Source organism: Ictalurus punctatus, chromosome 29 (assembly GCF_001660625.3).
Source record: "Ictalurus punctatus breed USDA103 chromosome 29, Coco_2.0, whole genome shotgun sequence".
NCBI classification, from domain to species: domain Eukaryota; kingdom Metazoa; phylum Chordata; class Actinopteri; order Siluriformes; family Ictaluridae; genus Ictalurus; species Ictalurus punctatus.
In genome coordinates this window covers 11,526,965-11,553,691 of record NC_030444.2, presented here as the reverse complement: position 1 = coordinate 11,553,691, position 26,727 = coordinate 11,526,965, and the positions used below count along the sequence as shown (strand labels likewise).

General features: G+C 37.6%; 7 protein-coding genes across 7 annotated transcripts; 5 read left to right on the top strand and 2 right to left on the bottom strand.

Moving 5' to 3' along the window:
• Positions 1-541: 541 nt before the first annotated feature.
• On the top strand, positions 542-1,357 carry LOC108260821 (gamma-crystallin M2). Its single transcript, XM_017461427.3, has 3 exons — positions 542-556; positions 628-873; positions 966-1,357. The coding sequence occupies exons 1-3, from the start codon at positions 542-544 to the stop codon at positions 1,242-1,244; spliced, it is 540 nt and encodes a 179-aa protein (XP_017316916.2). The 3' UTR covers positions 1,245-1,357.
• Positions 1,358-3,730: 2,373 nt separating this feature from the next.
• On the top strand, positions 3,731-4,479 carry LOC108260584 (gamma-crystallin M2-like). The gene is made up of 3 exons (XM_017460971.3): positions 3,731-3,745; positions 3,833-4,078; positions 4,171-4,479. The coding sequence occupies exons 1-3, from the start codon at positions 3,731-3,733 to the stop codon at positions 4,447-4,449; spliced, it is 540 nt and encodes a 179-aa protein (XP_017316460.1). The 3' UTR covers positions 4,450-4,479.
• Positions 4,480-6,766: 2,287 nt separating this feature from the next.
• LOC108260583 (gamma-crystallin M2-like) lies at positions 6,767-7,556 on the top strand. The gene is made up of 3 exons (XM_017460970.3): positions 6,767-6,775; positions 6,874-7,119; positions 7,222-7,556. The coding sequence occupies exons 1-3, from the start codon at positions 6,767-6,769 to the stop codon at positions 7,498-7,500; spliced, it is 534 nt and encodes a 177-aa protein (XP_017316459.1). The 3' UTR covers positions 7,501-7,556.
• A 5,296-nt stretch (positions 7,557-12,852) lies between these two features.
• Positions 12,853-13,632, top strand: LOC108260582 (gamma-crystallin M2-like). The gene is made up of 3 exons (XM_053677357.1): positions 12,853-12,867; positions 12,980-13,240; positions 13,343-13,632. Exons 1-3 carry the CDS (start codon positions 12,853-12,855, stop codon positions 13,616-13,618), a joined length of 552 nt encoding a protein of 183 aa, XP_053533332.1. The 3' UTR covers positions 13,619-13,632.
• A 2,904-nt stretch (positions 13,633-16,536) lies between these two features.
• On the top strand, positions 16,537-17,294 carry LOC108260581 (gamma-crystallin M2-like). The gene is made up of 3 exons (XM_017460967.3): positions 16,537-16,551; positions 16,671-16,916; positions 17,019-17,294. Exons 1-3 carry the CDS (start codon positions 16,537-16,539, stop codon positions 17,292-17,294), a joined length of 537 nt encoding a protein of 178 aa, XP_017316456.1.
• Positions 17,295-19,508: 2,214 nt separating this feature from the next.
• Positions 19,509-20,340, bottom strand: LOC108260663 (gamma-crystallin M2). The gene is made up of 3 exons (XM_017461097.2): positions 20,269-20,340; positions 19,887-20,132; positions 19,509-19,784 (listed from the first exon to the last, which is right to left on the bottom strand). Exons 1-3 carry the CDS (start codon positions 20,281-20,283, stop codon positions 19,509-19,511), a joined length of 537 nt encoding a protein of 178 aa, XP_017316586.1. The 5' UTR covers positions 20,284-20,340.
• Positions 20,341-23,968: 3,628 nt separating this feature from the next.
• Positions 23,969-24,779, bottom strand: LOC108260664 (gamma-crystallin M2). The gene is made up of 3 exons (XM_017461098.3): positions 24,771-24,779; positions 24,398-24,643; positions 23,969-24,303 (listed from the first exon to the last, which is right to left on the bottom strand). The coding sequence occupies exons 1-3, from the start codon at positions 24,777-24,779 to the stop codon at positions 24,028-24,030; spliced, it is 531 nt and encodes a 176-aa protein (XP_017316587.2). The 3' UTR covers positions 23,969-24,027.
• Positions 24,780-26,727: the final 1,948 nt, after the last annotated feature.

The window sequence follows — 26,727 nt, the reverse complement described above, 5'->3', positions numbered from 1 at the left end:
GGATCCTTCGGTCTGGACTGTATCATGTAACGTGTTAACGGAGTGGTTAATAAATGGAAACACAGTCATAGCCATGTCTTTTAGTGTCAGGGAACAAAGCTACATAGTGCAGTAAAGGGTAAATAGTCTTCCACATAACGCCAGAAAATTGCTAAATTCATGTCATTATCTCTTTGGATGTGTTTTAAAACTACTCATTAGTGTTAAAGAGAGGAAAATAGCTCAGTACCAACCTTACATTTGAAAGGAAAGTGAGTATGTCTATAGCATGTAAAGACCGACAAAACTGTCACATATACAGATCTATTGTGCTGCCAGTGGAAACCATTCTAAGTATTTCTGTAGGTCTCTTTCAACTGAAAATGAAAGGTCTTCAGCTCTCTATGGGCCTCTCTGCTGTGTTGCTTGGTCAGGTTTTTTTTTTTTTTTTTTTTTTTTTACAATAGGAGTCCCGTCCCATCCTTTAGTCCTAGCCAGGTATAAATGCAGGGGTTAAAGCAAGCAGGATGTCAGTTCACAATTTGGAAACAAACCAGACATCATGACTATGGGCAAGGTAAGTATTCAAGATTAAGCTCCCCCCAAGTCATTTGGATTAACTCACTGTGATCCTCATGATCCAAACAGGTTATCTTCTACGAGGACAGGAACTTCATGGGGCGCTCCTATGAGTGCACCGGTGATTGTTCCGATATGCACTCTTACATGAGCCGCTGCCACTCCTGCAGGGTGGAGAGCGGCTGCTGGATGGTCTACGACCGCACCAACTTCATGGGAAACCAGTATTTCATGAGGAGGGGCGAGTACGCTGACTACATGAGCATGTGGGGCTGGGGAAACAACTGCATCAGGTCCTGCCGCATGATCCCCATGGTATGATATTACATGTAATTTTTTTTAGTATACCTATATCCCAGGAAGTGTTTTTGCCCTAAAATGACAGTGTTTATCCTCTTCCCAAACAGCACAGAGGATCCTACAGAATGAGGATCTATGAGAGGGACAACTTCATGGGTCAGATGTATGAGATGTCGGACGACTGCGATTCCTTCATGGATCGTTACCACTGGTCCAATGGCTGCATGTCCTGCCATGTGATGGACGGCCACTGGCTCATGTACGAGCAGCCCCACTACAGAGGCAGGATGTGGTACTTCAGGCCTGGAGAGTACAGGAACTTCAGAGACTACGGTGGCATGAGGTTCATGAGCATGAGGCGCATCATGGACTCCTGGTATAACTGAGCTAAACTGTCAATAAACACATTTTGAATAAAATCCAGCAAATCAGTGAATTGTATAATTTCTCTCACACTAAAGACAGTTTTAACTTTTTTTTTTTTTTTAAACCACATTAATTGGTCTTAGATCAGGAAATGGAATATAATTTGATAAGAAATGTGCACTTCATTAGGCAGCTAAAATGAAATGTAAACATTCATCAAAATTCATTCAATTAATCTGAAAAATGTATTTCAAATTAAAACATTTACTAAAACATTTGTTTTCAGACCATTTCTTTTGTCTCAGCTGCAGTAGCTGCGTGACATGTTAAACATTAGCTGGCTAACTCACGATGTTCCTCCCTAATTGTTCGTTTAAAAGTCATTTCCTGAACTTAACAAAATCAGCAATAATTATTACTTAAGAACTTTATAAAGCATATATAACATACACATCACTGAAAAATGACCGCAGCATTACCTATTGTGTAATTCTTTATTTCAAGCTGGCAGCAGGTTTCAGTTTGAGAAATCTTTAACACGTACATTCGACAACATTTACTACACATTAATAAAACAAACAGATGGTCGGACACATTTTAAATACATTTTGTAAACACAGTGGGTATAAAAAGTCTACACACCCACTGTTACAACTGTTACAAGTTTTTGTGAAGTAAAAAAATGACACTAAGATAAATCATATCAGATCTTTTCTCACTTTTAAAGCGCAGTTGCAAAATATACAAATAAAGTCAAAAACCATCAGAAACTTTTATAGGGGGAAAAAAACATACAATAATCTAGTTGCATAAGTGTGTGTGTGTGTGTGTGGGGGGGGGCTGTTATAAATTAGGTACTTCTAAGGGAACGTGAACACTGAAACCAAAATTGCCATCAGAAATGCATTAAAGAAATGTTTTGTATAATTAATGAATAAAAATGTGTGAGGGATTGTGGGATTATGAATGATGAGAAACTGCCCCATGGCATGGTGAAAAAAAGTTTGTGTTGCTTTTAAAACATTGTGCTAATTACAGGCAGCAGCTGCATAGCACTGATCTATTAAGCCTCATGGGGCAAGTTGTGGTTGTCCAACTGTAAATGGAGGTTGGCGTTTGTTATAAGCTCCCCCAAAACATGCACAAAAGTTATTTATAACAGTATTTGGGTTCCAAGTACTTCTGACCTCAAGCAAGTCACATAATTTTTTTATATTATATATATATATATATATATATATATATATATATATATATATATATATATATATATATATATATATATGGTTAAAAATAAAAGTCGCACCACAGCAGAGTTTTGATGCTGGAAAGATGTCAGCAAGTCAGTAGCCAACTGAACGGAAGCTATTTTTACATTAAAATGTTAAATCACACAGAGGCAAGTGTCATTTTTTGTTTAACACCAGGACTCTGCTGATTTGGTTCTGCATGAATCATGTTTACCTGCTTGCTCACTTGCTGTTTTCATTGACAGAAATAAATGTACAATATTGATGTGTGAGATTTGAAACCAATCAGCCCAGTGGCATGTTCAAGTGTACACTGTCCCTACATTTAGTTTGGTTTACTAAGATCCACTATTATTACAGGCACAATGCTAAAAACGGTGCTTTCTTTTAACTTTAAGCAACAGCTTATGTCTCATTTTTAACCCTCACTTTGACATAAATATGCGAGTTTTACTCAAAGAACTTAATACAAGAACAAATTATATATCCATAACATGTATTAACATTCATATCAGTCATGAAATGTAAAACCAGGTCATGTCATATCACACACAAAACATATAATTAAGAATTAATCAATAAAATGTCTAGTAAAACAAATCAAAGCCTTATATTTTGCTCATGCACAATATTAATAAAAAAGGGCACCTTAATACAAAGCTAAGCTCTCTTGTGCTTGTAAATTAGCTTAGATTGGTATAGTAGGTAGCAATCATAAAGACAAATGCATATATCATTGAAATGTGTGGGTTTTATGATCGAAAGGATTCTTTTTTAAATATATTTTTTTATTTGTGCTGCTTTTTAACTGCTTAAGAAAAGATGTAAGACTTATGAACATTATTTATGAAGCATGTATAACCCCATACTTTATACAGTATAAAGGTCATGTATTGAGAAAAGAGCGCAGCATTACTAGACTTCATAAAAAAAAAAAAGAGCTCATTCTCATTTAACAAAGCAACAAAAATAGAAATAGTACATCTGTAAGACCAAAAGACTGACAAGTATTGATGTGTTATATTAACAATAGGAACCGTTCTAAAGTCTTCTGGAGACAGGAATAGCAAAGACATGGAATAGCAAAAGCCCTTCAGCTCTCTATGGATCCATTGTGCTCGTTTGCTTATTCATGAGTTTTCACAACATGAGTGCCAGGTTTTTTTAGTCCTGGTCAGGTATAAATACAAGGGTTAAAGCAGAGAGGATGTCAGTTCACCAGTTGGAAACAGCTTGAACAAGCCAAACCAGTCACCATGACTATGGGCAAGGTAACAGTATATTAGTAAACATACAATGCTACTGTGTTTGCTTGGACAAAATTGCTTGACTCAGTGTGATCCTCATGATCCAAACAGGTTATCTTCTACGAGGACAGGAACTTCATGGGGCGCTCCTATGAGTGCACCGGTGATTGTTCCGATATGCACTCTTACATGAGCCGCTGCCACTCCTGCAGGGTGGAGAGCGGCTGCTGGATGGTCTACGACCGCACCAACTTCATGGGAAACCAGTATTTCATGAGGAGGGGCGAGTACGCTGACTACATGAACATGTGGGGCTGGGGAAACAACTGCATCAGGTCCTGCCGCATGATCCCCATGGTATGATATTACATGTAATTTTTTTTAGTATACCTATATCCCAGGAAGTGTTTTTGCCCTAAAATAACAGTGTTTATCCTCTTCCCAAACAGCACAGAGGATCCTACAGAATGAGGATCTACGAGAGGGACAACTTCATGGGTCAGATGTATGAGATGTCGGACGACTGCGATTCCTTCATGGATCGTTACCACTGGTCCAACGGCTGCATGTCCTGCCATGTGATGGACGGACACTGGCTCATGTATGAGCAGCCCCACTACAGAGGCAGGATGTGGTACTTCAGGCCTGGAGAGTACAGGAACTTCAGAGACTACGGTGGCATGAGGTTCATGAGCATGAGGCGCATCATGGATTCCTGGTATAACTGAGCTAAAGTGTCAATAAACACATTTTGAATAAAATCCAGCCAATCAGTGAAGTGTATAATTTCTCTTTGTGCGCACACTCGAAACCAGCAGCATAAAATATACGAGTAAAATGATTTTTTTTTAATCAACTGATCAATCTATCTCTTAGATTAAAAAAATAAACTGCCCTTCAAAATGTTAAATAAGGTTCTGTGTACAGACAAAAATGCACAAAATATTATAGGAATATTACCTACAAGACAGAGTGACATTTTCAATAAATATGGTGCAGTACATGTCATTATAGTTTCATCAAATTATCCAGTACACATCTATGAAATATGAAAAAAAAATGTGTATTTAATTAATTACAAAATAATAATAATAATAATAATCATAATAATAATAATAATAATACAGAACAGCTTATCCATTTAACTATGTGACAAATTATGGAATACTAGATATATTCTGTTAATTTACACATTATTTTCAGAAATATTTATCATAAACATCTACTGACGCTAGCACAGTTGCCTCACACCACCAGGGTTCTGGGTTTGATTTCTTCTGCTGCCCTGTGTGTGCGGAGTTTGCATGTTCTCCCCGTGCTGCGGGGGTTTACTACGGGTATTCCAGTTTCCTCCCCAAGTCCAAAGATATACATTGTATGCTGATTGGCATGTCCAAATTGTCCATAGTGTATGAATGTGTATGTGATAGTGCCCTGGGATGGAATAGCACCCTGTCCAGCGTGTACCCCGCCTTGTGCCCAATGCTCCCTGGGATAGGCTCCAGGTTCCCCACGACCCTGTAGGATAAGCGGTATAGAAGATGGATGGATGGATCTACTGATGCTGCTCCATTGCACTGTACTGATTTAATATGGAGGATATGCTACTATTTTTGTTTATAGTTCACATAAACATCTACATATGCTGTATTCACGCTATGATCTTTAGACGATCATTTATTAATGAGACATTCAATATAAATTGCTAGCAGTAATATTTTGTGGGCTGTTCTTGTTGTTTTATATTCTTTATCTAATAAATGTTCTCTGTTTTGGGCATAACATGTCTTCTGCTGCTTGATGTTTCAACATCTCGTTTAATTTTCATGCTGATGACACACAGTTGCAGTTGGCTGTAATACTTTTAAATTACACAGTGTAAAATAAAAACCAGTAAAGTTAGAAATGTATCTATCTGAATAACAACCACTACATAACAGTCCGGTAAAATGTATTATTATTTTTTAATATATATATATATATATATAATAAAGAAAATCTATTTATTGATCTGCCTTGGATCAATTTTAGTTTGTAACTAAAGTTTAGCAAGGTAGAAATATCACTTACCCACGTAAATACAACTGAATTGTGTATCTGGACCAAATAAAAAAAACAACTCAAATATCACGTTTACATGCATTACAGACAAAATAGTCTCAAATAAATACAGCCAGTAAAGTGTCTCAGAGTCCACAAAAAGAATTTGAAGTCTTGTTTCACACCTGTGTCATTATCATGAAAATACGCGCCTGAAAGATCACGCTAGCATGACTCCTGTTTGTATCTAGGCTAGGTGTAGTTGGCTAACTAAAAATAAAGACTGATTGAAAAGTTGTACTTTCAACAATGAAAGGTGCATTTCTCAGACTCTTTTTATACTTATAGCTGCTTTTGTACTGCTTGAAATATGTAAACTATTTGGTTATTACTTGAGACACTGACAAATCATTTATAACACATAGCATACTGTATAGCTTATAACTAGCTTAGTTACAGTAGATTACCGTATTAGATTTCCAGAAATGACTGATAACTCAACTAGAAGTTTTACCATGTGATTTATACGATAAATTGTCACATTAAACATGACTTCATAGTAAATAAATGAACAGATATACTCAACTTTAAAAAAAATAAATAAATAAAAAATTCCTCATGGATTTTTACAATGTCTTTATAATACACATCAATAATATTGCAGTCAAATGTCTCATTTGTCCACCATGTAAAAGCAACAGTCATTCTGTAAGGATACAGAAGTCATTCAAATATAACAAAGTGACATAAATAGAAATGGTACGTCAATAGTGTGTCATGAGTAAAGCTAGTGAAAGGTGATGTGTAGTTCCAATGGGAACTGTTCTAAAGTCTTCTGGAAAGTACCTTCAGCTTTCTATGGACCAACTGTTCTGTGTTGCTTGTTCATGAGTTTTAACAAAAGGAACCATGTATTCTTTAGACCTGATCAGGTATAAATACAAGAGTTAAAGCAAAGAGGACATCAGTTCGCCAGTTGGAAACAGCTTGACAAACCAATCAACCATGGGCAAGGTAAACATCACAAGTAAAACAAAAAAAACCTTCATTATTTCAATGTGAATGTTGAAAAAAGTTCCTCAATTTATTACGAAATTTGTTACCCAAAACAGGTTATCTTCTACGAGGACAGGAACTTCATGGGGCGCTCCTATGAGTGCACCGGTGATTGTTCCGATATGCACTCTTACATGAGCCGCTGCCACTCCTGCAGGGTGGAGAGCGGCTGCTGGATGGTCTACGACCGCACCAACTTCATGGGAAACCAGTATTTCATGAGGAGGGGCGAGTACGCTGACTACATGAGCATGTGGGGCTGGGGAAACAACTGCATCAGGTCCTGCCGCATGATCCCCATGGTATGCTATTGGATCTTTCATATAGTTTCAGAAAATATGTGTCCTAATGTTATTTACCTCCTAAAATTGACATTTGAATGACATTGTCTTCTTCTCAAACAGCACAGAGGATCCTACAGAATGAGGATCTACGAGAGGGACAACTTCATGGGTCAGATGTATGAGATGTCGGACGACTGCGATTCCTTCATGGATCGTTACCACTGGTCCAGCGGCTGCATGTCCTGCAATGTGATGGACGGCCACTGGCTCATGTACGAGCAGCCCCACTACAGAGGCAGGATGTGGTACTTCAGGCCTGGAGAGTACAGGAACTTCAGAGACTACGGTGGCATGAGGTTCATGAGCATGAGGCGCATCATGGATTCCTGGTATATCTGAGCTAAAGTGCCAATAAACACATTTTGAATAAAATCCAGCAAATCAGTGAAGTGTATAATTTCTCTTTGTGCGCACACTCGAAACCTGCAGCATAAAATATACGAGTAAAATTAGATGGGTTTTTTTTCAGTTGATCTTGATCACTCAATCTTAGATTTTTTTTTTTTTTTTAAACTGCCCTTCAAAATTTTAAATAAGTTTCTGTGTACAGACAAATCTACACAAAATGTTATTGCGATATTATCTAAAAGATTGATGTGTTATGTTATATTTTTAACAAATTATCGAGTATGTAAATACTTCGTGAAACCTACCTCAAACAAATTAAATTAAATTAGTTTAATTAATGACATTTTTTCCCCCAGATCAAGTAGAGGAAAAAATTCTAAAATCACTCAATGTTGAGAAAAAAAATTATGTAATCTCTCAAAGTTGAGAAAAAAAATTAAGGAATTACCTTGTAATTTGTATTTCTGAAACAAATACCAGCACAAGTCTAAAAATGCAGATTAGTCAGCAGTTAAAATAGAGTGCTTCCAGACCCTTACCATGGACTTTTTGAAAGGAAACATAGCCCCAATAAGAGAGTTGTCAACTGTAACAATGGAAAGGATTATAAAACTCCTTCAAGAAGGAAATCCAACATGGAGTGGCAAAAAATGTTGGTTGTTCCCAGTTAGCTGTGTCTAAAATCTGGTGCAAGTATAAACAAAATGGGAAGGTTATAAAAGGAAAACATACAGGTAGACCTAGGAAGACAGTAAAGCATCAGGATAGAATACTCAAAGCATAAATGAAAATGCACAACAAAACAAATGGTCAGAAACAGGAGTCAATGTTTGTGACAGAACTGTAAGAAATCTGCTGAATGAAATGGGATTTACGTATAGAAAAGCCAAACGAAAACCAGCACTAACACCTAAACAGAAGAAAACAAGGTTCCAGTGGGCTAAAGAGAAGCAATCATGGAGTGAGGATGATTTGATGAAAGCGATATTCAGTGATGAATCACGAATCTGCATTGGCTAAGGTGATGATGCTGGAACTTTTGTCTGGTGCCGTTCTAATGAAACACATAAAGATGACTGCCTGAAGAAGACAATCAAATTTCCCCACTCACTGATGATATGGGGCGGCATTTCAGGTAAAGGACCGCGGAAAAGCTCAACAGTCAATGCACAGCGTACACGGACATTTTGGACACTTTTCTCATTCCAGTGATGGAGTCATTTTTGAGGATGATAATGCAGCTCACCTCAGACCAAAGAGAGTTAAAGCTTTTCTTCAGCAAAGGCATAGCAACTCAATGGCACGTCCAGCAAACAGTCCGGATCTCAATCCGCATTGAAAATTTATGGTGGACATTTTAAAAATTAATCCATGACAAGTCTCCATCCTGCAAAGCTGTTCCGTCAACCGCTATTCCAGGAGGTTGGAACCAACTCGATGGAGAATATTCTTTTTATTAATGAAGCCCATACCTCAAAGAATTCAGGCCATCCTAAAAGCCTGAGGAGAAGCAACAAAGTACTAATTGTGATTTTTATTTTGTGAAATTAAGATTCCAGAATTTTTTCCTCAACATTGAGTGATTCCAGAATTTTTTCCTCTATTGATCTGAGAAAAGATATGCCATTAATTAAAACAATTTAATTTAATTAGTTTGATTTATGTTTCCGCAAGCCAGAATGTTCAGCTATTAAACAAAAATTGTCTACTGATGCTGCTCCATTGCACTGTACTGATATAATATGGAGGACATGCTACTATCTTTGTTAATAGTTCACATTAATGTCTACAAATGCTGTATTCATGGTATGAAATTTAACATTTATTAATGAGACACTCAATATAAATTGCTAGCAGTAATATTTTAGGGGCGGTTTTTGTTGTTTATTTTATTTATCTAACAAACGTTCTCTGTTTTAGGGATAACATGTCTTCTACTGCTTGTGCTGCTTGGTGTTTCAATATCTCTTTAAATTTTTATGCTGATGCCACACAGTTGTAGTTGACTGTAATACTAGTAGATTGCACATTTTAAATAATTGCTAGCAATAAAGTGTATGGTATCTCTGCACAACCACCACTACATAATAGTTGGGTAAAATTGTTATTATTTTTTTTATAGTTGAAAAAAATCTATTTATTGATCCATCCAATTTTATAGTTTGTATTTTATAGTTTGTCAGTTGTATAAGTGGCACGAGATTCATGAGGATGAGGTGCATCATGGTCTCTAGGTATTAGTTAAATGTGTATTAACACATTTGGAACAAACCCAGTACAAATGAGGTATATCTGTTCTCCTATATATATTATTTCCTTTCTTAGTTAATCTACTGTCAGAATTGTGAACCTACTACTTGTCTCTTTGTTTTAACACTAAGAAATTCCTAATCAGATGCAAATAGGCATTTGCAATGTACTAGCAATGCAGAAATGTTTGATTATCTGACTAAAAGGGCCAAGAGCTGAGCCAAAGAGTAGAGTTCAATATCTTTATTCTTTTTTTATTATTATTATTATTATTAAATTGCAGGTAAAAAAAAAAAAAAAAAAAAAAGGACAAGAACAACAACAAAAAAACCACATGACACTCCAGGTAAATTCCAGTAAAAGCCAATTAGGAGCTTCAAAATAGTTCCTCTTGCCTTAATCACATCATCACTTCAATAGATTTATGCTGCCTTAACAAATACAGCAAGCAGTCTAGACATCCACCTTGCTGCTGTGAATGTTTATGTCACAGTGTGGTTTTCCATTTATCGCAGCCTCCCCAGCCAGACCTCCATGCTGAGAATGAGTGTTACAGCTTTGGACTGTGAAAGACCATGTGTCTGAACTGTTTCTAGAAGCTTTTTAGGTCCACAGAGCAGAAGAATAAAGCTAAATGGTGGGCATGGTAAGGGCAGTTGCCTTTACTGAACTTAACAAGTACTTGGTATAAGGGGAACCAACCTGTGGTGCACATATGCTTCATTTGCATAAGATATAGTGTATTGCTATTAGTAATGAGTTTGACATATAATATGCATTAAAAGATTGTGAACCCTTTCGAATTTTCGACATTTCTGCATAAATATGGCCTAAATGTCATCACATTTTCACACAAGTCCTGAAAGTAGATAAAGAGGACCCAATTAAACATATGAGACAAAAAATATTATACTTGGTCATTTATTTATTGAGGAAATGATCCAGTATTATATCTGTGAGTGGCAAAAGTATGTGAACTTTTAAGATTAGCAGTTCATTTGAGTCAGTTGCTTTCAATCAATATGATGACAATCAGGTGTGAGTTTGTGGAAGTGTATCATGGCACGAACGAAGGAGATTTTTGAGGACCTCTGGAAAAAAAAGATTTCTGAGGACCTCTGAAAAAAAGGAGATTTCTGAGGACCTCTGGAAAAAAAAGGAGATTTCTGAGGACCTCTGAAAAAAGAGGATATTTCTGAGGACCTCTGAAAAAATAAAGTTGTTGACGCTTATCAGGCTTGAAAATGTTACAAAACCCATCTCTAAAGAGTTTGGACTCCACTAATCCACAATCAGACAGATTGGGTTCTCTTTGTCTACTTTCAGGACTTGGGTGAAAATGTATGTGATGATGTTTCAGGTCATATTTGTGCAGAAATGTAGAAAATTTCAAGCACCTTCAAGCACCACTGTATATTCAACATCAGACACCAATTTCAAATTCAAGTATTGTACTTGTCTCAGATACAGCTTCATTCCAAGGCTCAGAGATGTTAGAGATTCAGAAACAGTATACTCATGAGGTCTGTCATGTGCAATGTGCCAATAGCACTCTCCTTAATAAAGCTGTCATGAACACAATTATGGCAAGCTGTTCTTTCATTGAAAGTATCATTAGCTTTATCAACCAAAAAACAGACAAATCTCTCTTCTTTACCTCAATGACAGTTTCTCAAATTGCATAAATCATATCATTTTGTGGATAAATTATAACTTGAGTGTCTTCTTTTGCTTTTGAATTGTCTATATCAGCAAGTATCTCAAGGAATTTAGTACCATTTCCTTCATTTTGAGAATTCTCATTCACTTTATGGTTGTGAAAAGAAATGCTCCGTCATATGATTTTTTTTTTTTTTTTTTTTTAGTGCTTTCTGTTGTCTCAAAATCCTGTAGCATTTGATAGAGTCATTTTTGCCAGATTTAAATTGTCTGAAAATAGTCCATTCAAATACTTCTCCAAAATCATATGCAAAACCAAGTTATGGAAACGGCTAAATGTTGCCGTGCTCAAATTAGTCCTTTGGTTTAAAGTCTGAGAATGTGAAATCAATCATAACATAGACTGTATGAGAAGAAAATGTCCTCATTTTGAGCTGTATTTAATACCAAGAAATGCTCTTGGAGCAGATTAAACTATTCAAGATTGTGGTAGTATTCAGTTACAATTTCTTATTACGGGAAATTAACTACTGTCAATCAAGAATCACTTCACAAATAAATGTAAGTAGGGACTTAATTTTTCATTCTGATATCTTTCCAAAGGCAATGCCACTCTTTGATAATTACAATGAGTCATAATGGTAATGACACTAATAATTTCCAGTAAGTCTGAGTACCAAAATTTAGGCTGGCAAGTTTATGAGTCTGAACTTCAGTTTCAAAGTTATCCCCCTTTATTCCCATTTAGGGAAATATGCCAGCACAGAGATTGTCTGGAATCAAAGCCAATAATGAATTTGAAAGCAATTGAAAGGCATAATGGTAAGGTTTTTGAGAAATTTGTGAAAGACCATCAAACCGTAATAAAGGTACTGCACAGAAAGAATATCTGCTATGACACTGCAAAAAATAAATGAATAAATAAAATGCTGCAGGTCATTGAAACCACTCAATGAGAAACAGCAACTAGGTATTTAAAGTCCATCAAGACAAACTTTGATGTTGGCTTGACAAAGCCGGTCTGAAACTTTAAAATAGTTATCAGTTTGAAATTTGAAACTAATGTGCAGACAATACGTCTAGGTTTGGATAGATAGCTAGGGTTCCAATACTTTTAAAGTTGGACAGATAGGGTTCTGATACTTCTAATACTTCCAGTATTTCTAAAGGACGACGATAAAAACAAGCGAAAAGTCGTATAGATAAGCTGCATTGCTAAAGAGACAATTCTAAGGTCTTCTGGAGACAATCACAATGAAATGTAAAAGCAAAAGCTCTCAATGTATGGCCTCAATGTTCTCACTTGCTTGCTCAGGAGTTTGCACAATGGAGGACATATTCTTTAGTCCAGGCCAGATATAAATACAAGAGGTAAAGCAGGCAGGATGTCAGTTCACCAGTTGGAAACAGCCTGAACAAACCAAACCAATCAACATGGGTATGGGCAAGGTAAGCACCATAGGATTTGTTCAATGTAAAATATCAATTTTATATGGAAACAATAAATGAATAGTCATGCTACTGGTTGCATTTGGACAAATTTAACAACTTGTTGTAATTCTCATCGTCCAAACAGGTTATCTTCTACGAGGACAGGAACTTCATGGGGCGCTCCTATGAGTGCACCGGTGATTGTTCCGATATGCACTCTTACATGAGCCGCTGCCACTCCTGCAGGGTGGAGAGCGGCTGCTGGATGGTCTACGACCGCACCAACTTCATGGGAAACCAGTATTTCATGAGGAGGGGCGAGTACGCTGACTACATGAACATGTGGGGCTGGGGCAACAACTGCATCAGGTCCTGCCGCATGATCCCCATGGTATGTTACTGTATATTCAATATAGTTTCAGAAAATACGGGTCCTAATGTTATTTACTTCCTAAAATTAACATTTGAATGACATTGTCCTCTTCCCAAACAGCACAGAGGATCCTACAGAATGAGGATCTATGAGAGGGACAACTTCATGGGTCAGATGTATGAGATGTCGGACGACTGCGATTCCTTCATGGATCGTTACCACTGGTCCAGCGGCTGCATGTCCTGCCATGTGATGGACGGCCACTGGCTCATGTACGAGCAGCCCCACTACAGAGGCAGGATGTGGTACTTCAGGCCTGGAGAGTACAGGAACTTCAGAGACTACGGTGGCATGAGGTTCATGAGCATGAGGCGCATCATGGATTCCTGGTATTAAAAGCAAACCAAGCAAAAGTGACAAGCACATTTTGAATAAAATCCATAAATTCAGTGAAGTGTATAATTTCTGTCTTCCCACATTCCCACACGAAAATACATCTTTCTAAGTGACAAAATGTTGAAATGATTTAAACCACGCATAGCAGAACATTCCATTAATTAATTTGGAAAGAAAGATTTACTCCCTGAAGAGCTTATGAAAAAAATAAAGAAGTCAATCCAAGCAGCTTTGCTCAAGGGCTCAGTAAGGGGTCAAAAATTATTTGCCAATTAACCCTTTAAGTTAACAAATAAGTTCTGTAAGTCAGTCAGTTGCAGTTCTAATACTGGGGAACCAATACTGTTTGTCCTGTACCATTTTCTCGTATTAATCTGAAGCCATAGAGGTAGAATTGAGATGCACTGCTCTATTACACGGTTTTTAGGTACTCTTTCCGTTTTGTTTTGTTTTTTTGGTACTTGTTCTGGTAACAAACAAAGTTCCTTAGACCAATTCTTAGAATAAATATGAATATAATTACCTCCTATTGTACGTAAGAACCTGGAGCCAGAGATGGTTGAACATAGGTGTGTAGTCTCTATAATGTTGTTATTCCGTAAAGAACTGTCAGGACCTATGGCTACAGACAGAATGCTAACATACAGAACATAGTTATTAAAGTTAAATCCATTCTCATGAACACTGTGGAAGACTGGCAGTGTAATGCTGATGATTTGGAATAACCAAAGTCTTAGCTTCATACTGGAAAAGGATCAGACGCTGAGCTGAAAGTGAAACAGGATTAGAGGCTGAGACAGAGCCAACAATAGGAACCAGAACAAAGATAGAAGATGACCTAACAGTGACTGAGGGAAACACAGGGTCAGAGACCATAACCAAGCCAGGCAGATGCCAAGACAAAAAAAAAGAAGGAACAGAGACAGAGGGCGAATGAAGAGCAGGGAAACAGGGACTGAGAGTGGAGCAGGAAAAGAGGTTAAGCTAGGAGCTAGAGAAGAGACCCAAAAACAATGATAGAAACAACCGTAGTTACAGAGCCAGTTGAAGAACTGGACTAATTATCAAAACTACAGTATAAAGAGATTCTGACAGAGCCAGAGGCAGCGAATTTGACATATTTTAGAAGCTGTGACTCATGACAGGGCCATATGGATGTGAAGGTGAACCTACCAAGGAAACACTCCAAAAGATCCTTGCCGAAGACATGGGATGAAGTACAATTTGTACGAATCATGTTTCTGACCTTATTAGCTAAGTCTTTGAACTGAAGGATGGTTTCCCCCCACAGGCAATGAGAAGTACAATAATCAAAGCCACAGGTCTTGAGACAGATGTTGGTCGGACTATCAAAAATAAGTACTGCAGAGTAGGGTTTTCAGAGGCCATTTGATGATCATAGTTCTCTCAGATGGTAGCGGTATCGTGGTTTTTGAAAGATGACAGCAGAGAAGGGTTCCTGGAGGCAATAATGGAGTTCTTGGAAACTATGGAATCTAAAGGAGCCTACACCAGGTGACCCCAGGGTTATGGACTTTTCAGCACACTCTCCTATTAGACCTGGGTAAAAATAAACGTCTACAATGTCTATGAAGCTTACCACCATTTCTGGCTCGGTGTTCTGCTCCCAATGACGGGAGGGTGCTTATTCCCAACCTACCCTAGTGGGCTGTGAGGTCATAATTGCCACTTTGCTAGTGATCTTACCTACTTATTACACACTATGTCTCGTTTTTAATATAAATGATCAATGACTAAGATCCAGTGATGAATGATAAAATAGTAGGGGCAGTCCAATTCGGGCTTAAACGAAGAAACGTTAAAGAGCAACGTTTTTCCATTCAGACCTCCTGGAAGGGTACATCTCTAAGTAATGCTCATGAGGAGGTGATGCTCTTTGTAAACTGGAAGGTCAGAGTGTCTGGATCAGCTATTTTTATTTTCCGATGGACAGTTCCAGCCACTGTCTGGTCCACGTAGTACTGTAGTGCACTTATTGGTCACAAGAAGAATCTACACCCCCATGGAAGACTGTGGGAACAATAGATTGGTTAACAAAAGTCTGTCTTAATTTTGGCTGGGAGAAATCCAGCTCTATGCTCATAATGTAAGGAATAAAACACCACTAAATTATATTTTCTGTTTATCACAGGACCTCTTTCACAATAATCTGAACATCCTTTCAACACCATAGGTACTTTTTGTATTTACTCTTCTTCTCCTGTATACTGTAATGATTTATATTCCGCTTATCCGGTGACAACCAGGAGAGGATGGGTTTGCTTTCGAGTCTGGTTTCTCTGAAGGTTTCTTCTGCTTATTATTTCATGGAGTTTTTCCATTGTCACTGTTGCCCCTGGCTTGCTCACTAGAAATCTAAATCTACATCTGGAATTCTGTGAAGCTGTTTTTGACAATGTATGTTGTAAAATGAGGCGACTTTACTACTATACTAGATTTTTTAGGTGACATCTAGGGTAATATTTACTATCAAAAAATCTGTTTTAAAACATGAAATGAATGGAACAAATAGATCTTTTTTAAATACACATAGAAACCTAATCACCCATACATAGCTCAGACAGGGTTGGGTAGTTTTACTGTCAATAGCCGAGGGCAAGTTATTATTCAATAAAATTATCAAAATATGTAAATTGCTCAGGAAGGTACTGTATATAAGATAAAAATGCCTATAGGATTAGAAAAACAAGTGCCATTGTGAAACATTCTAAAGACTTCTGGAGACTGGGCAGCTTTCAGCTCTCCATGGGACACTGTGCTGTGTTGCTTAGTCAGTCTTTTTTCACAATAGCAGGCATATAGTCTTTAGTCCTTGTCAGGTATAAATGCAAGGGTTAAACCAGGCAGGATGGCAGTTCACCAGCTGAAAACAGCCTGGACAAACCAAACCAACCATCATGACCATGGGAAAGGTAACCAACAAAACGTAAACCAAATGTGTAATGTAAAATGATGCCAATAATATAAAAAAAAAATCTTATTTTTGTTAACAAATTTGCATAGCTCATTTTGAAACTCATCCTCCTAACAGGTTATCTTCTATGAGGACAGGAACTTCATGGGGCGCTCCTATGAGTGCACCGGTGATTGTTCCGATATGCACTCTTACATGAGCCGCTGCCACTCCTGCAGGGTGGAGAGCGGCTGCTGGATGGTCTACGACCGCACCAATTTCATGGGAAACCAGTATTTCATGAGGAGGGGCGAGTACGCTGACTACATGAACATGTGGGGCTGGGGAAACAACTGCATCAGGTCCTGCCGCATGATCCCCATGGTATGGTATTGGATCGTTAATATAGTTTCAGAAAATATGTGTCCTAATGTTATTTACCTCCTAAAATTGACATTTGAATGACATTGTCTTCTTCTCAAACAGCACAGAGGATCCTACAGAATGAGGATCTACGAGAGGGACAACTTCATGGGTCAGATGTATGAGATGTCGGACGACTGCGATTCCTTCATGGATCGTTACCACTGGTCCAGCGGCTGCATGTCCTGCCATGTGATGGACGGCCACTGGCTCATGTACGAGCAGCCCCACTACAGAGGCAGGATGTGGTACTTCAGGCCTGGAGAGTACAGGAACTTCAGAGACTACGGTGGCATGAGGTTCATGAGCATGAGGCGCATCATGGACTCCTGGTATTAAAAAAAACTTTTTCACTGAAAGTTTTTGAATAAAATTGTTCAGTAATCACAAAATCAGTATTTGAGTCTTTTTATTTTATTTTTAAAGCACAGTGTAAAAATGATGTTGAAATATGTATGAAATAGCATTAGTGTGTGTGTAATTTTTAATTAGTTTCTATCAGCCATATGGGTACAATACATAATACAGCCAGAAAATATGTCCAAAAAAAAAAAAAATATATATATATATATATATATATATATATATATATATATATACACACACACACCCACACACATATATATGTGTGTGTGCGTGTGCGTATGTGTGCGTATATATATATATATATATATATATATATATATATATATATATATATATATATATATATATATATATATAAATAGAATGTAAATTCATGCAAATTTAATCCTACCAAAATATTTTGTCTATTTTAATTTGGCAAATATAATACTTGCACTTCAAATTAATCTGAAAAAGGCAGTATCATTTAAGGATTCACTTTAGACATCAAGAAAAAACATGGCATCAACTTAAATACTTTTATAACCAAAACATGAAGTGCAAAATGTGACTCCATACCACCAGAGGTCCCCATAACCTAAATACCAATGCTCTTAAAGGGGTCACTAGTTTCATATTACTTCCTCAATTACTCAAGGCATTTATGCTTCTGGTTTTCATTTTCATCCTTGTGAATGTTTTCATTTAATGGCAGTTCAGGTAGTCTTGTATTTGAAAACTCTGGTTTTCTGGTTTCGTTACTGGATTGTTTTTCAGTTGATTCTGTTGATTGTTTGGCCTTTTGGTATTGGACCATTGGCTACGATATTTCTTAATGTTTTGCTAATAAATTCCACACTTGTACCAACACCGCTCGCCATGTTATTCATACAGTCAACGCTATTAAAATGTTTTTGGTAGCTAACTCTGCTTCTTCTTATGGAACTAGCTAGATAGACATCTATAGCGGAGCAAATTTGGGCGGTTAGTTCATACATGCATAATTTTAGCCAAAGGAGTCTCCAAGAAAAGGTTGAAACCTTCTGAGAAAAATTCTCTGGTAGGGTTCTACATAGAACCTTTAAGGGTTCCCCCAGATGGACAACCAAAGAATTTTGGGAAAAGTGAACAAAACAGACAGACAACAGATTAAAGAAGCCAACATAATTTGTCTTCGTAAGGTGTTGTGACATCACAAGCTGCCAGAACAGCTTCAATATGTCTTGGCACAGATTCTACAAGCCTCTGGAACTATACTACAGGGATTAACACTGCTCTTCCATGTGTGAGCCCTTGTGCCCTGTGGATGGGGTCACACTGGAAGAGATGATATCTGTCACAATCTCGCCTTCTGGCAGCACGCTTGGAAAGATGAGAGGGCGCGTGCATGCACGAGCTACGTGCACAAGTGCTCAGCGAGCGCATGCTCTTCAGATGTTGACAACTGTGACATTGTTTACTGTGGACACGTGCATTTGTTTTGTTTCTGCTCTGTCTCCTCCCTGTTCTGTCATTGGTTGTGGTTCAGGGGTGTGGCTTTATTGTTTTCAGCTGCCAGCGCTTCAAGCGTCATCAAGTTACCTTGATAGATTTAGTTAGTTTAAACTTTAGATTAGTTCATTAGTCCATGCTGGTTTTTCCACTCACAGTTTATAGTACTAGTTCATGTTTCTTGTTTTGTGTTTTTGACCCTGTTTCCTGTGACCGCGACTTTGATTCCTGCTTTGCCCCGTTTATGCCTGTTTGCCGATCGCCCGAGCCTATGCCTGTCTTGATTACGTTTTTTGGATTATGATTTGGATTTGTCTGCCTGCTCTTAAATAAATACGTCTTCACCTGCACCTGCTTCCGTACTCAATTCCCTTACGTCCCGGGACGTGACAATACCCATCATGATAGAAGTGTTTCATTATCCTATCAAGGTGATGAGAACTTTGTATTGATTTGCAGTGATTTCCCTTTAAGGGGACAAGTGGAGCCAAAGCATGCCAGCAAAACAAGAAGTGTCCCCCTACAGCATAAATTGGTTTTCCTTAAATTTTTCACCCATCTATTGATCATCTCTGTCAGTACCCATTTGTGTTTAAGGGTACTTGTGTTTAATTCATTTATTTGAGAAGGAACAATATAACCACTATAACCACTAGTAATGATTGTACATTTTATTCAAAGTTTGCTGGTTGTCACATCAAAAAAGTTCTTATTTTTTTAATACCAGGAATCCATGATGCGCCTCATGCTCATGAACCTCATGCCACCGTAGTCTCTGAAGTTCCTGTACTCTCCAGGCCTGAAGTACCACATCCTGCCTCTGTAGTGGGGCTGCTCGTACATGAGCCAGTGGCCGTCCATCACATGGCAGGACATGCAGCCGCTGGACCAGTGGTAACGATCCATGAAGGAATCGCAGTCGTCCGACATCTCATACATCTGACCCATGAAGTTGTCCCTCTCATAGATCCTCATTCTGTAGGATCCTCTGTGCTGTTTGAGAAGAAGACAATGTCATTCAAATGTCAATTTTAGGAGGTAAATAACATTAGGACACATATTTTCTGAAACTATATGAAAGATCCAATAGCATACCATGGGGATCATGCGGCAGGACCTGATGCAGTTGTTGCCCCAGCCCCACATGTTCATGTAGTCAGCGTACTCGCCCCTCCTCATGAAATACTGGTTTCCCATGAAGTTGGTGCGGTCGTAGACCATCCAGCAGCCGCTCTCCACCCTGCAGGAGTGGCAGCGGCTCATGTAAGAGTGCATATCGGAACAATCACCGGTGCACTCATAGGAGCGCCCCATGAAGTTCCTGTCCTCATAGAAGATAACCTGTTGGGGCAAGAGTAAAAAGTTTCAGAATTATTTAATATCACAATTAACCTACCAGTATTTTATTATTATTATTATTATTATTATTATTATTATTATTATTATTATTATTATTTTACATAAAACAAATACTTACTTTTCCCATTGTCATGACAACTGTTTAGTTTCCAGCTGGTGAACTGACAACCTGCCTGGTGTAAACCTCGCTTTTATACCTGGTCAGGATCACATGCTATGTGCCTCCCATTATGCAAACTCCTGACCAAGCAACATGGCACAGAAGCCAATCAGTAGCTGAAAAGCTTTAGCTACATTTCCATGTGACATGGTCTCCAGAAGTCTTTAGAATTTTCTTTTAGAAAAATACCACATTATACCTTTTTAGTTTTCTTTCAATCTCAACACATACAACAGCCATTTTGATTTGTTACTTTTCTTAGAAGTGATATCATCCAGGCATCTAGGCATTAATTTGTGCTGGGTGATCATTTTTTCACTACACTCTATCATTTTATTTGATTTTTTTTCAGACTGAGACTTGATATTTAAAATAATTTCTTTAATTATTGCTATGTTTGGCACGTATTGTATGTAAATGGAAGTTAATAATCAACCTAATTATTTCCTGATGTATGTAAAATGACAAAAGATGTAGAATGTTTTTTTATTTGTTCTAAATTTAAAAATTTGTTTCTTAGACAAATATAAATTAATGAAATATGACATGCATATTTTTTTTCTAATTTTTTTCTATTTTCATTCTTTCATTTTTAAATCCTTCTTTGTCAGTGATTAATTCCATGTTATTTCAGTGATTATTATTATTATTATTATTATTATTATTGTAGTAGATAATAGTAAGAATTAAGAAAATCCTTCTATAAGCAGATATTCTGACCAAAATTTTGACTGGTAGTGTATGTCCCAAAAGATGAAAATAGAAGCCGGACTACAGATTGTCATGAAAGCAGAAGCAGACGTATGTAAGCATGAACTTTATTTGAACATTTCAATTAACAAACAAAATTGTGAACAGTAAGCAGGCAGGGGTCAGTGGATCAAATATCCAGAACAATACGGGGAAATGAAACACAAATGAAGTACAGAAATAAAAATCAACGCAGCAAAAACAACACTCAACCTCACACATATGAGAATGTCAAGACTTCACAAAGACTGAAGGTGACTGGTTAAATACACTGAACTAAAACAGCTAAATAGGTAACAGGTGTAGTTAATAATCAGGAGGCTGGGGGTGATGTAATGTCAGGACTGGATTCGACTGTGGAATTCTGGAGGCTTCAGATGTGTGTGTTTTTTTTTTTTAAATGCTACACAAGAACTCAATTATTTATAATTGTTTATTTTTTGTTTTGTTGTTGTTTTCTATTTTTAATTAATATTCAGTAGTAAAGTTTTGTATCCCCCCCTCAACACGTCACACCATTTATTTATTCAGTATCGGAAAACCTTTTTTTTTTTCAATCTTATACTATTTAATATTAGAATTGGGCACTTATATATAGTTCCAAATTATGAATGCCTCTCTGTAAGCAGTACTTTATTAAAATTGCTTACAGTTCCATGAATTCTATGTTGAAATGTATTTTCCTTGTGTGCCAGACTGCAAAAATGACTAGTAATTATTATGATTGCTCTAATACATTATGCTAGTTAAAATTCTGTATTGAAAAGAATTGACGTTATTATATGTCTATTATTTCTTAACTTTTTTTTTTTTTTTGTCTGGACAGTTTGAGTTGGGCAGGACTAAAGTCATAAGGTCAGGCAGGACATTCAGTCATCCAATGTACAAATAAGAATTATTAATATTCTTACATGAGCTGCCAATTTTACGACAGAAACTGACATGGCTTTTAATAAAAATCTGTATATAGCTTGCATTCTTAGGAGTATATACAGTCGGGGAAATAAGTATTGAATATTCACATAAAACTTTCACCAGACTTTCAAATTAACTCAGGAAATCCACAGACATAAAGGAATCCAAACGTTTAAGTCCATAAATGCAGTTATGTATAATAAAGCGGAATGACACAGGAAAAAAGTACTGAACACATTAACTGAAATTTATTTAATACTTAGTAGAGAAGTCTTTGTCTGTAATGACAGCTTCAAGACGCTTCCTACATGAAGAAATGAATGGGCCGCAGTATTCAGGTCTGATTTTGGTCCATTCTTCTAAACAAATTGTCTTTAAATCTTGTTCAATTGGATTCGAGTCAGGTGATTGACTGGGCCATTCTAATGCCTTGATTTTTTTCCTCTGAAACCAATTGAGAGTTTCCTTTGCTGTATGCTTTGGATCATTGTCCTGCTGGAAGCTCCACCCACGTCTCATCTTCAACATCCTGGTATATGTCTGCAGATTCTTCTCAAGAATCTTCTGGTAAAGGGCTCCATTCATCGTTCCTTCAATTATATGAAGTCTGCCAGTACCATGCGATGGAAAACAGCCCCACACCATGATGCTTCCACCCCCAGACTTCACTGTTGGTGTAGTGTTTTTAGGGTGATGTGCAGTGCCATTTCTTCTCCAAACATGGTGTGTAGTATGACAGCCAAAAAGTTAAATTTTGCTCTCGTCTGACCGGACTACACTCTCCTAGTATTTCATAGGCTTGTCTAAATGAGTTGTAGAAAACTTTAAATGAGCTTCAACATGCCTTTTCTTTAGTAATGGAGTCATGCTGGATGAGCGTGAGCAGTGGAGTGCATTGCCAATTGTTATCTAAATGGTAAATGGCACACTTATATAGCACTTTTATCCAAAGCGCTTTACCCTGTGTCTCATTCACCCATTCACACACAGACTCACACACCAAGGGTAGCAGAGCTGCCATGTAAGGTGCTAACTTGCCATTGGGAGCAACTTGGGTGTTCAGTGTCTTGCCCAAGGAGACTTCGACATGTGTAGTCATGCGGGTCAGGAATCAAACTGCCAACCCTATGATTAGTGGACAACCCTCTCTACCAACTGAGCCACAGCCGCCCAGCCTCTCTGTGACGATGGTAGCCCAGCCTCTCTGCCTCCAAGTGTTTCTGGAGCTCTTTCAGAGTGGTCCTTGACTCTTGGGCTACTCTTCTGACTATTCTTCTGACTCCCTAGTCAAAAATCTTGCGAGGAGCCCCTGTGCGTGGCCGGTTGATGAGTGATGTTGCTTCCACTTGCTAATAATGGCCACAGTGGTGCTTACTGGAGGATTCAGAAGTTTTGAAATACGTCTGTATCCATTTCCATCAATATGTTTATGTGAATATTCTCATTGGAAATATATTTACTGAAAAAAATGTTGATGCATCCAATACTTATTTCACCCATTGTAGCTGTAACTTTTTCTTTTCTTTTTTTTTTTAATTAGTGGTCATATATGTCATATATATCAATATGTGGTCATTGGGAATAGTTCTAGATCAGCAAGCAAGGTTTTAAACATCTTTAGGCAGACTGTCTATTTTTACCACCATGTTTCATAAACTGTCTCTTTACCAAATGTAGTCTTTGCAGGCAGACAGCCAAGGCAAACTTAGGAAGTTGAAAGTGAATAAAATATTTCCATGTTGTTTTAAGAAAATATATTTATGTTTTCTTAAATCATAGAAAGCTATGTGCATTAGAAGCATAAAAGCTCAATTTTAGCCAGAACCCAACTTCTCATCATTTTTGGCTGTTTGCCAGAATCCAGCTGTAAACACATTCAAAATTCTCACATTCAAAATTCTCAAAATTCCCCCTGCAGTTTCAAAATATTTAGTGCAAAGTAGAAAAGTTTAACCATTTACTTCCGAAAAAAAGGATTAAAACACAGATTCAGTTTGTTGTTCAAAGTTTTATTTAAATTTGCAAAGGCTACAACAATAAACCTGATTGCTTTTAATACCAGGAATCCATGATGCGCCTCATGCTCATGAACCTCATGCCACCGTAGTCTCTGAAGTTCCTGTACTCTCCAGGCCTGAAGTACCACATCCTGCCTCTGTAGTGGGGCTGCTCGTACATGAGCCAGTGGCCGTCCATCACATGGCAGGACATGCAGCCGTTGGACCAGTGGTAACGATCCATGAAGGAATCGCAGTCGTCCGACATCTCATACATCTGACCCATGAAGTTGTCCCTCTCATAGATCCTCATTCTGTAGGATCCTCTGTGCTGTTTGGGAAGAGGACAAACACTGTCATTTTAGGGCAAAAACATCTACTGGGATATATATATCCTAAAAAGAACATTACATCCAATACCATACCATGGGGATCATGCGGCAGGACCTGATGCAGTTGTTGCCCCAGCCCCACATGCTCATGTAGTCAGCGTACTCGCCCCTCCTCATGAAATACTGGTTTCCCATGAAGTTGGTGCGGTCGTAGACCATCCAGCAGCCGCTCTCCACCCTGCAGGAGTGGCAGCGGCTCATGTAAGAGTGCATATCGGAACAATCACCGGTGCACTCATAGGAGCGCCCCATGAAGTTCCTGTCCTCATAGAAGATAACCTGTTTGGGTTAAAAAAACAAAAAAAACATTTGTTTCAAAGTTAGTTGTGTAGCAATGCAGTCCTCAGTGACTTTTATTATGTAAAAATGGTATATTTTATATTATACCAATGTCTTTGGTGCTTACCTTGCCCATGATCACTCGCTTAGTTCCAACTAGTGAACTGACATCCTGCCTTGTTTAACCCTTGCATTTATACCTGTCCAGGACCAAAGGGTCTGTGATTCCTATTGTGAAAACTCCTGACCAAGCAACACACCACAGAGGCCTATATAGAGCGCCATAGAGCTTTTGCTACACTACTATGTTCCACATTCTCTACTTCTCCAGAAGTCATTAGAGTGACAATAGAAGATAATAAATGTATTGCTTTTGTCCAATGTGAAAAATCTCTACTCCAGTGAATCAGTGGTGATTAAAAGAATAGGGACTAAACCATTCCATCCATTTTATTGTGTGGTACATGTTAGCAGTGCTATAGTTATTGCTTTAGATAGCTATAGCCTTGTAGAATCTAGAAAATGCTGTAGAAACTATATGTCTTTGTTAAACGATTTCAGAAATTGCCTGAATTCATTTATATATATTAAGTCATATATGCATAAACGTATGCTTTGTACATTTAAAATCTGTGTAATTGGAAGGATGGACAGACCCAGTGCATCCAAAACATCGTCGATACTGTTGAAAGTTTATATTATCATTTAGCAAAGTTAAACTTCCCTACAACCAGGATATGTATTTTGAAAGGCATAATCAGACCTTGGTTTGTCTCAACATGAGGTCAGCTGGGCTCACTCCAACAGATTCCTACAAAGCAAAATATATTAATTTTATTATTTATCAAAAATGTTCAAAGAAAGTCTTTTACTATAAGTAATATCCTTAAGTTTTGAGCTTGGTAAAGTATGTTCAAATATTGAAATTCATGCAATGCCCTTTGCTCATTTAACAAAATCTTGCACAAATGGAATGGCCCAGAGTATTAGGTATCAACATGCATTATAATCAATAAAAACCACTTATCCAATCAACATTTTATATACTCACTCTTTTAACAAGCACTGATTCAAACGGTTCTCCTTTCAATATATTTTCCATGTACTAGAACAAATGGAAATTTCTACAGACTCAGAAACCACAGCAGTTGTAATGGCTGGTCAGGGAAATTGCTCTAAGAGGCTATTGTACGTTTCAGTAACCCCTGAGTGCTTGAAAGGTCTTCCAGTATTTGTACAATATGCTATATATAGTATTTTGACAATGCTAACATTTTTAAAAAATAGCGTTCCCATTCCAAATCAGCAGGCACAGCTGATAGTCACAAATAAGCAAGCTATAATCAACATTCTGTTTTCATTTACTATTAAGCCTTAGACACAAAAGGCCAATGCAGTCTCTTGAACCACTTTCAACTGCACTTCATTTCTCCGCTAAGATGCCATCTAGGACACTTGACAAATTTAGGATACTTGACACTGGAGTTTGGTAATGGCACAACCTCTGCTGCTGAGACCAGAACTGATTACTGGCACCTTCATTGTTATGAGACTGGGCATGAGCGATTATACTTGAAGGAAAAATAAAATGGTTCTCCTGAATTCCCTTCAGCCAAGTCATACACCAAGCTGTTGCTACCAGCAAGAATTTTGACAAAACCATTTCCTAGTTCTGTAATTCTTCTGTACTGACTACAGGAAAGTTAATGCAATAAATAAAGCAGATTTCTTTACTAAACCTTTGATGCATAGGCTAGGATCTGCTTGTTATTTTTGCCCAAGTATATATTTTCAGAAGGACTTACAAATGACCTTAACCCTCGTTCAACAAAAAATCTCTATTTTTGCTTTTAATATGCCGCCATGCCTTTCGGTCTAAATATGCTTCCACTACCGTTCGCATCAAATAAAGAATCGAGCGTTTCTGGAAATAGTAAATGTTAGGCCTATCTGAGCGAACTGGTGATGCATTTACTTTAATTGGCCCAAACACACTGCTAAATTGTAACGTGTGCTTGTAAGTTGCTCATCTTACAAGAAATCTATCAAAGCACAAGTGCTGACTAATTTGGAATAGCAAGTCC

Coding starts and splice junctions, on each gene's coding strand:
- LOC108260821 (XM_017461427.3), top strand. Junction 874..965: donor CCTGCCGCATGATCCCCATG/GTATGATATTAC, acceptor CTTCCCAAACAG/CACAGAGGATCCTACAGAAT.
- LOC108260584 (XM_017460971.3), top strand. Junction 4,079..4,170: donor CCTGCCGCATGATCCCCATG/GTATGATATTAC, acceptor CTTCCCAAACAG/CACAGAGGATCCTACAGAAT.
- LOC108260583 (XM_017460970.3), top strand. Junction 7,120..7,221: donor CCTGCCGCATGATCCCCATG/GTATGCTATTGG, acceptor CTTCTCAAACAG/CACAGAGGATCCTACAGAAT.
- LOC108260582 (XM_053677357.1), top strand. Junction 13,241..13,342: donor CCTGCCGCATGATCCCCATG/GTATGTTACTGT, acceptor CTTCCCAAACAG/CACAGAGGATCCTACAGAAT.
- LOC108260581 (XM_017460967.3), top strand. Junction 16,917..17,018: donor CCTGCCGCATGATCCCCATG/GTATGGTATTGG, acceptor CTTCTCAAACAG/CACAGAGGATCCTACAGAAT.
- LOC108260663 (XM_017461097.2), bottom strand. Junction 19,785..19,886: donor CCTGCCGCATGATCCCCATG/GTATGCTATTGG, acceptor CTTCTCAAACAG/CACAGAGGATCCTACAGAAT.
- LOC108260664 (XM_017461098.3), bottom strand. Junction 24,304..24,397: donor CCTGCCGCATGATCCCCATG/GTATGGTATTGG, acceptor CTTCCCAAACAG/CACAGAGGATCCTACAGAAT.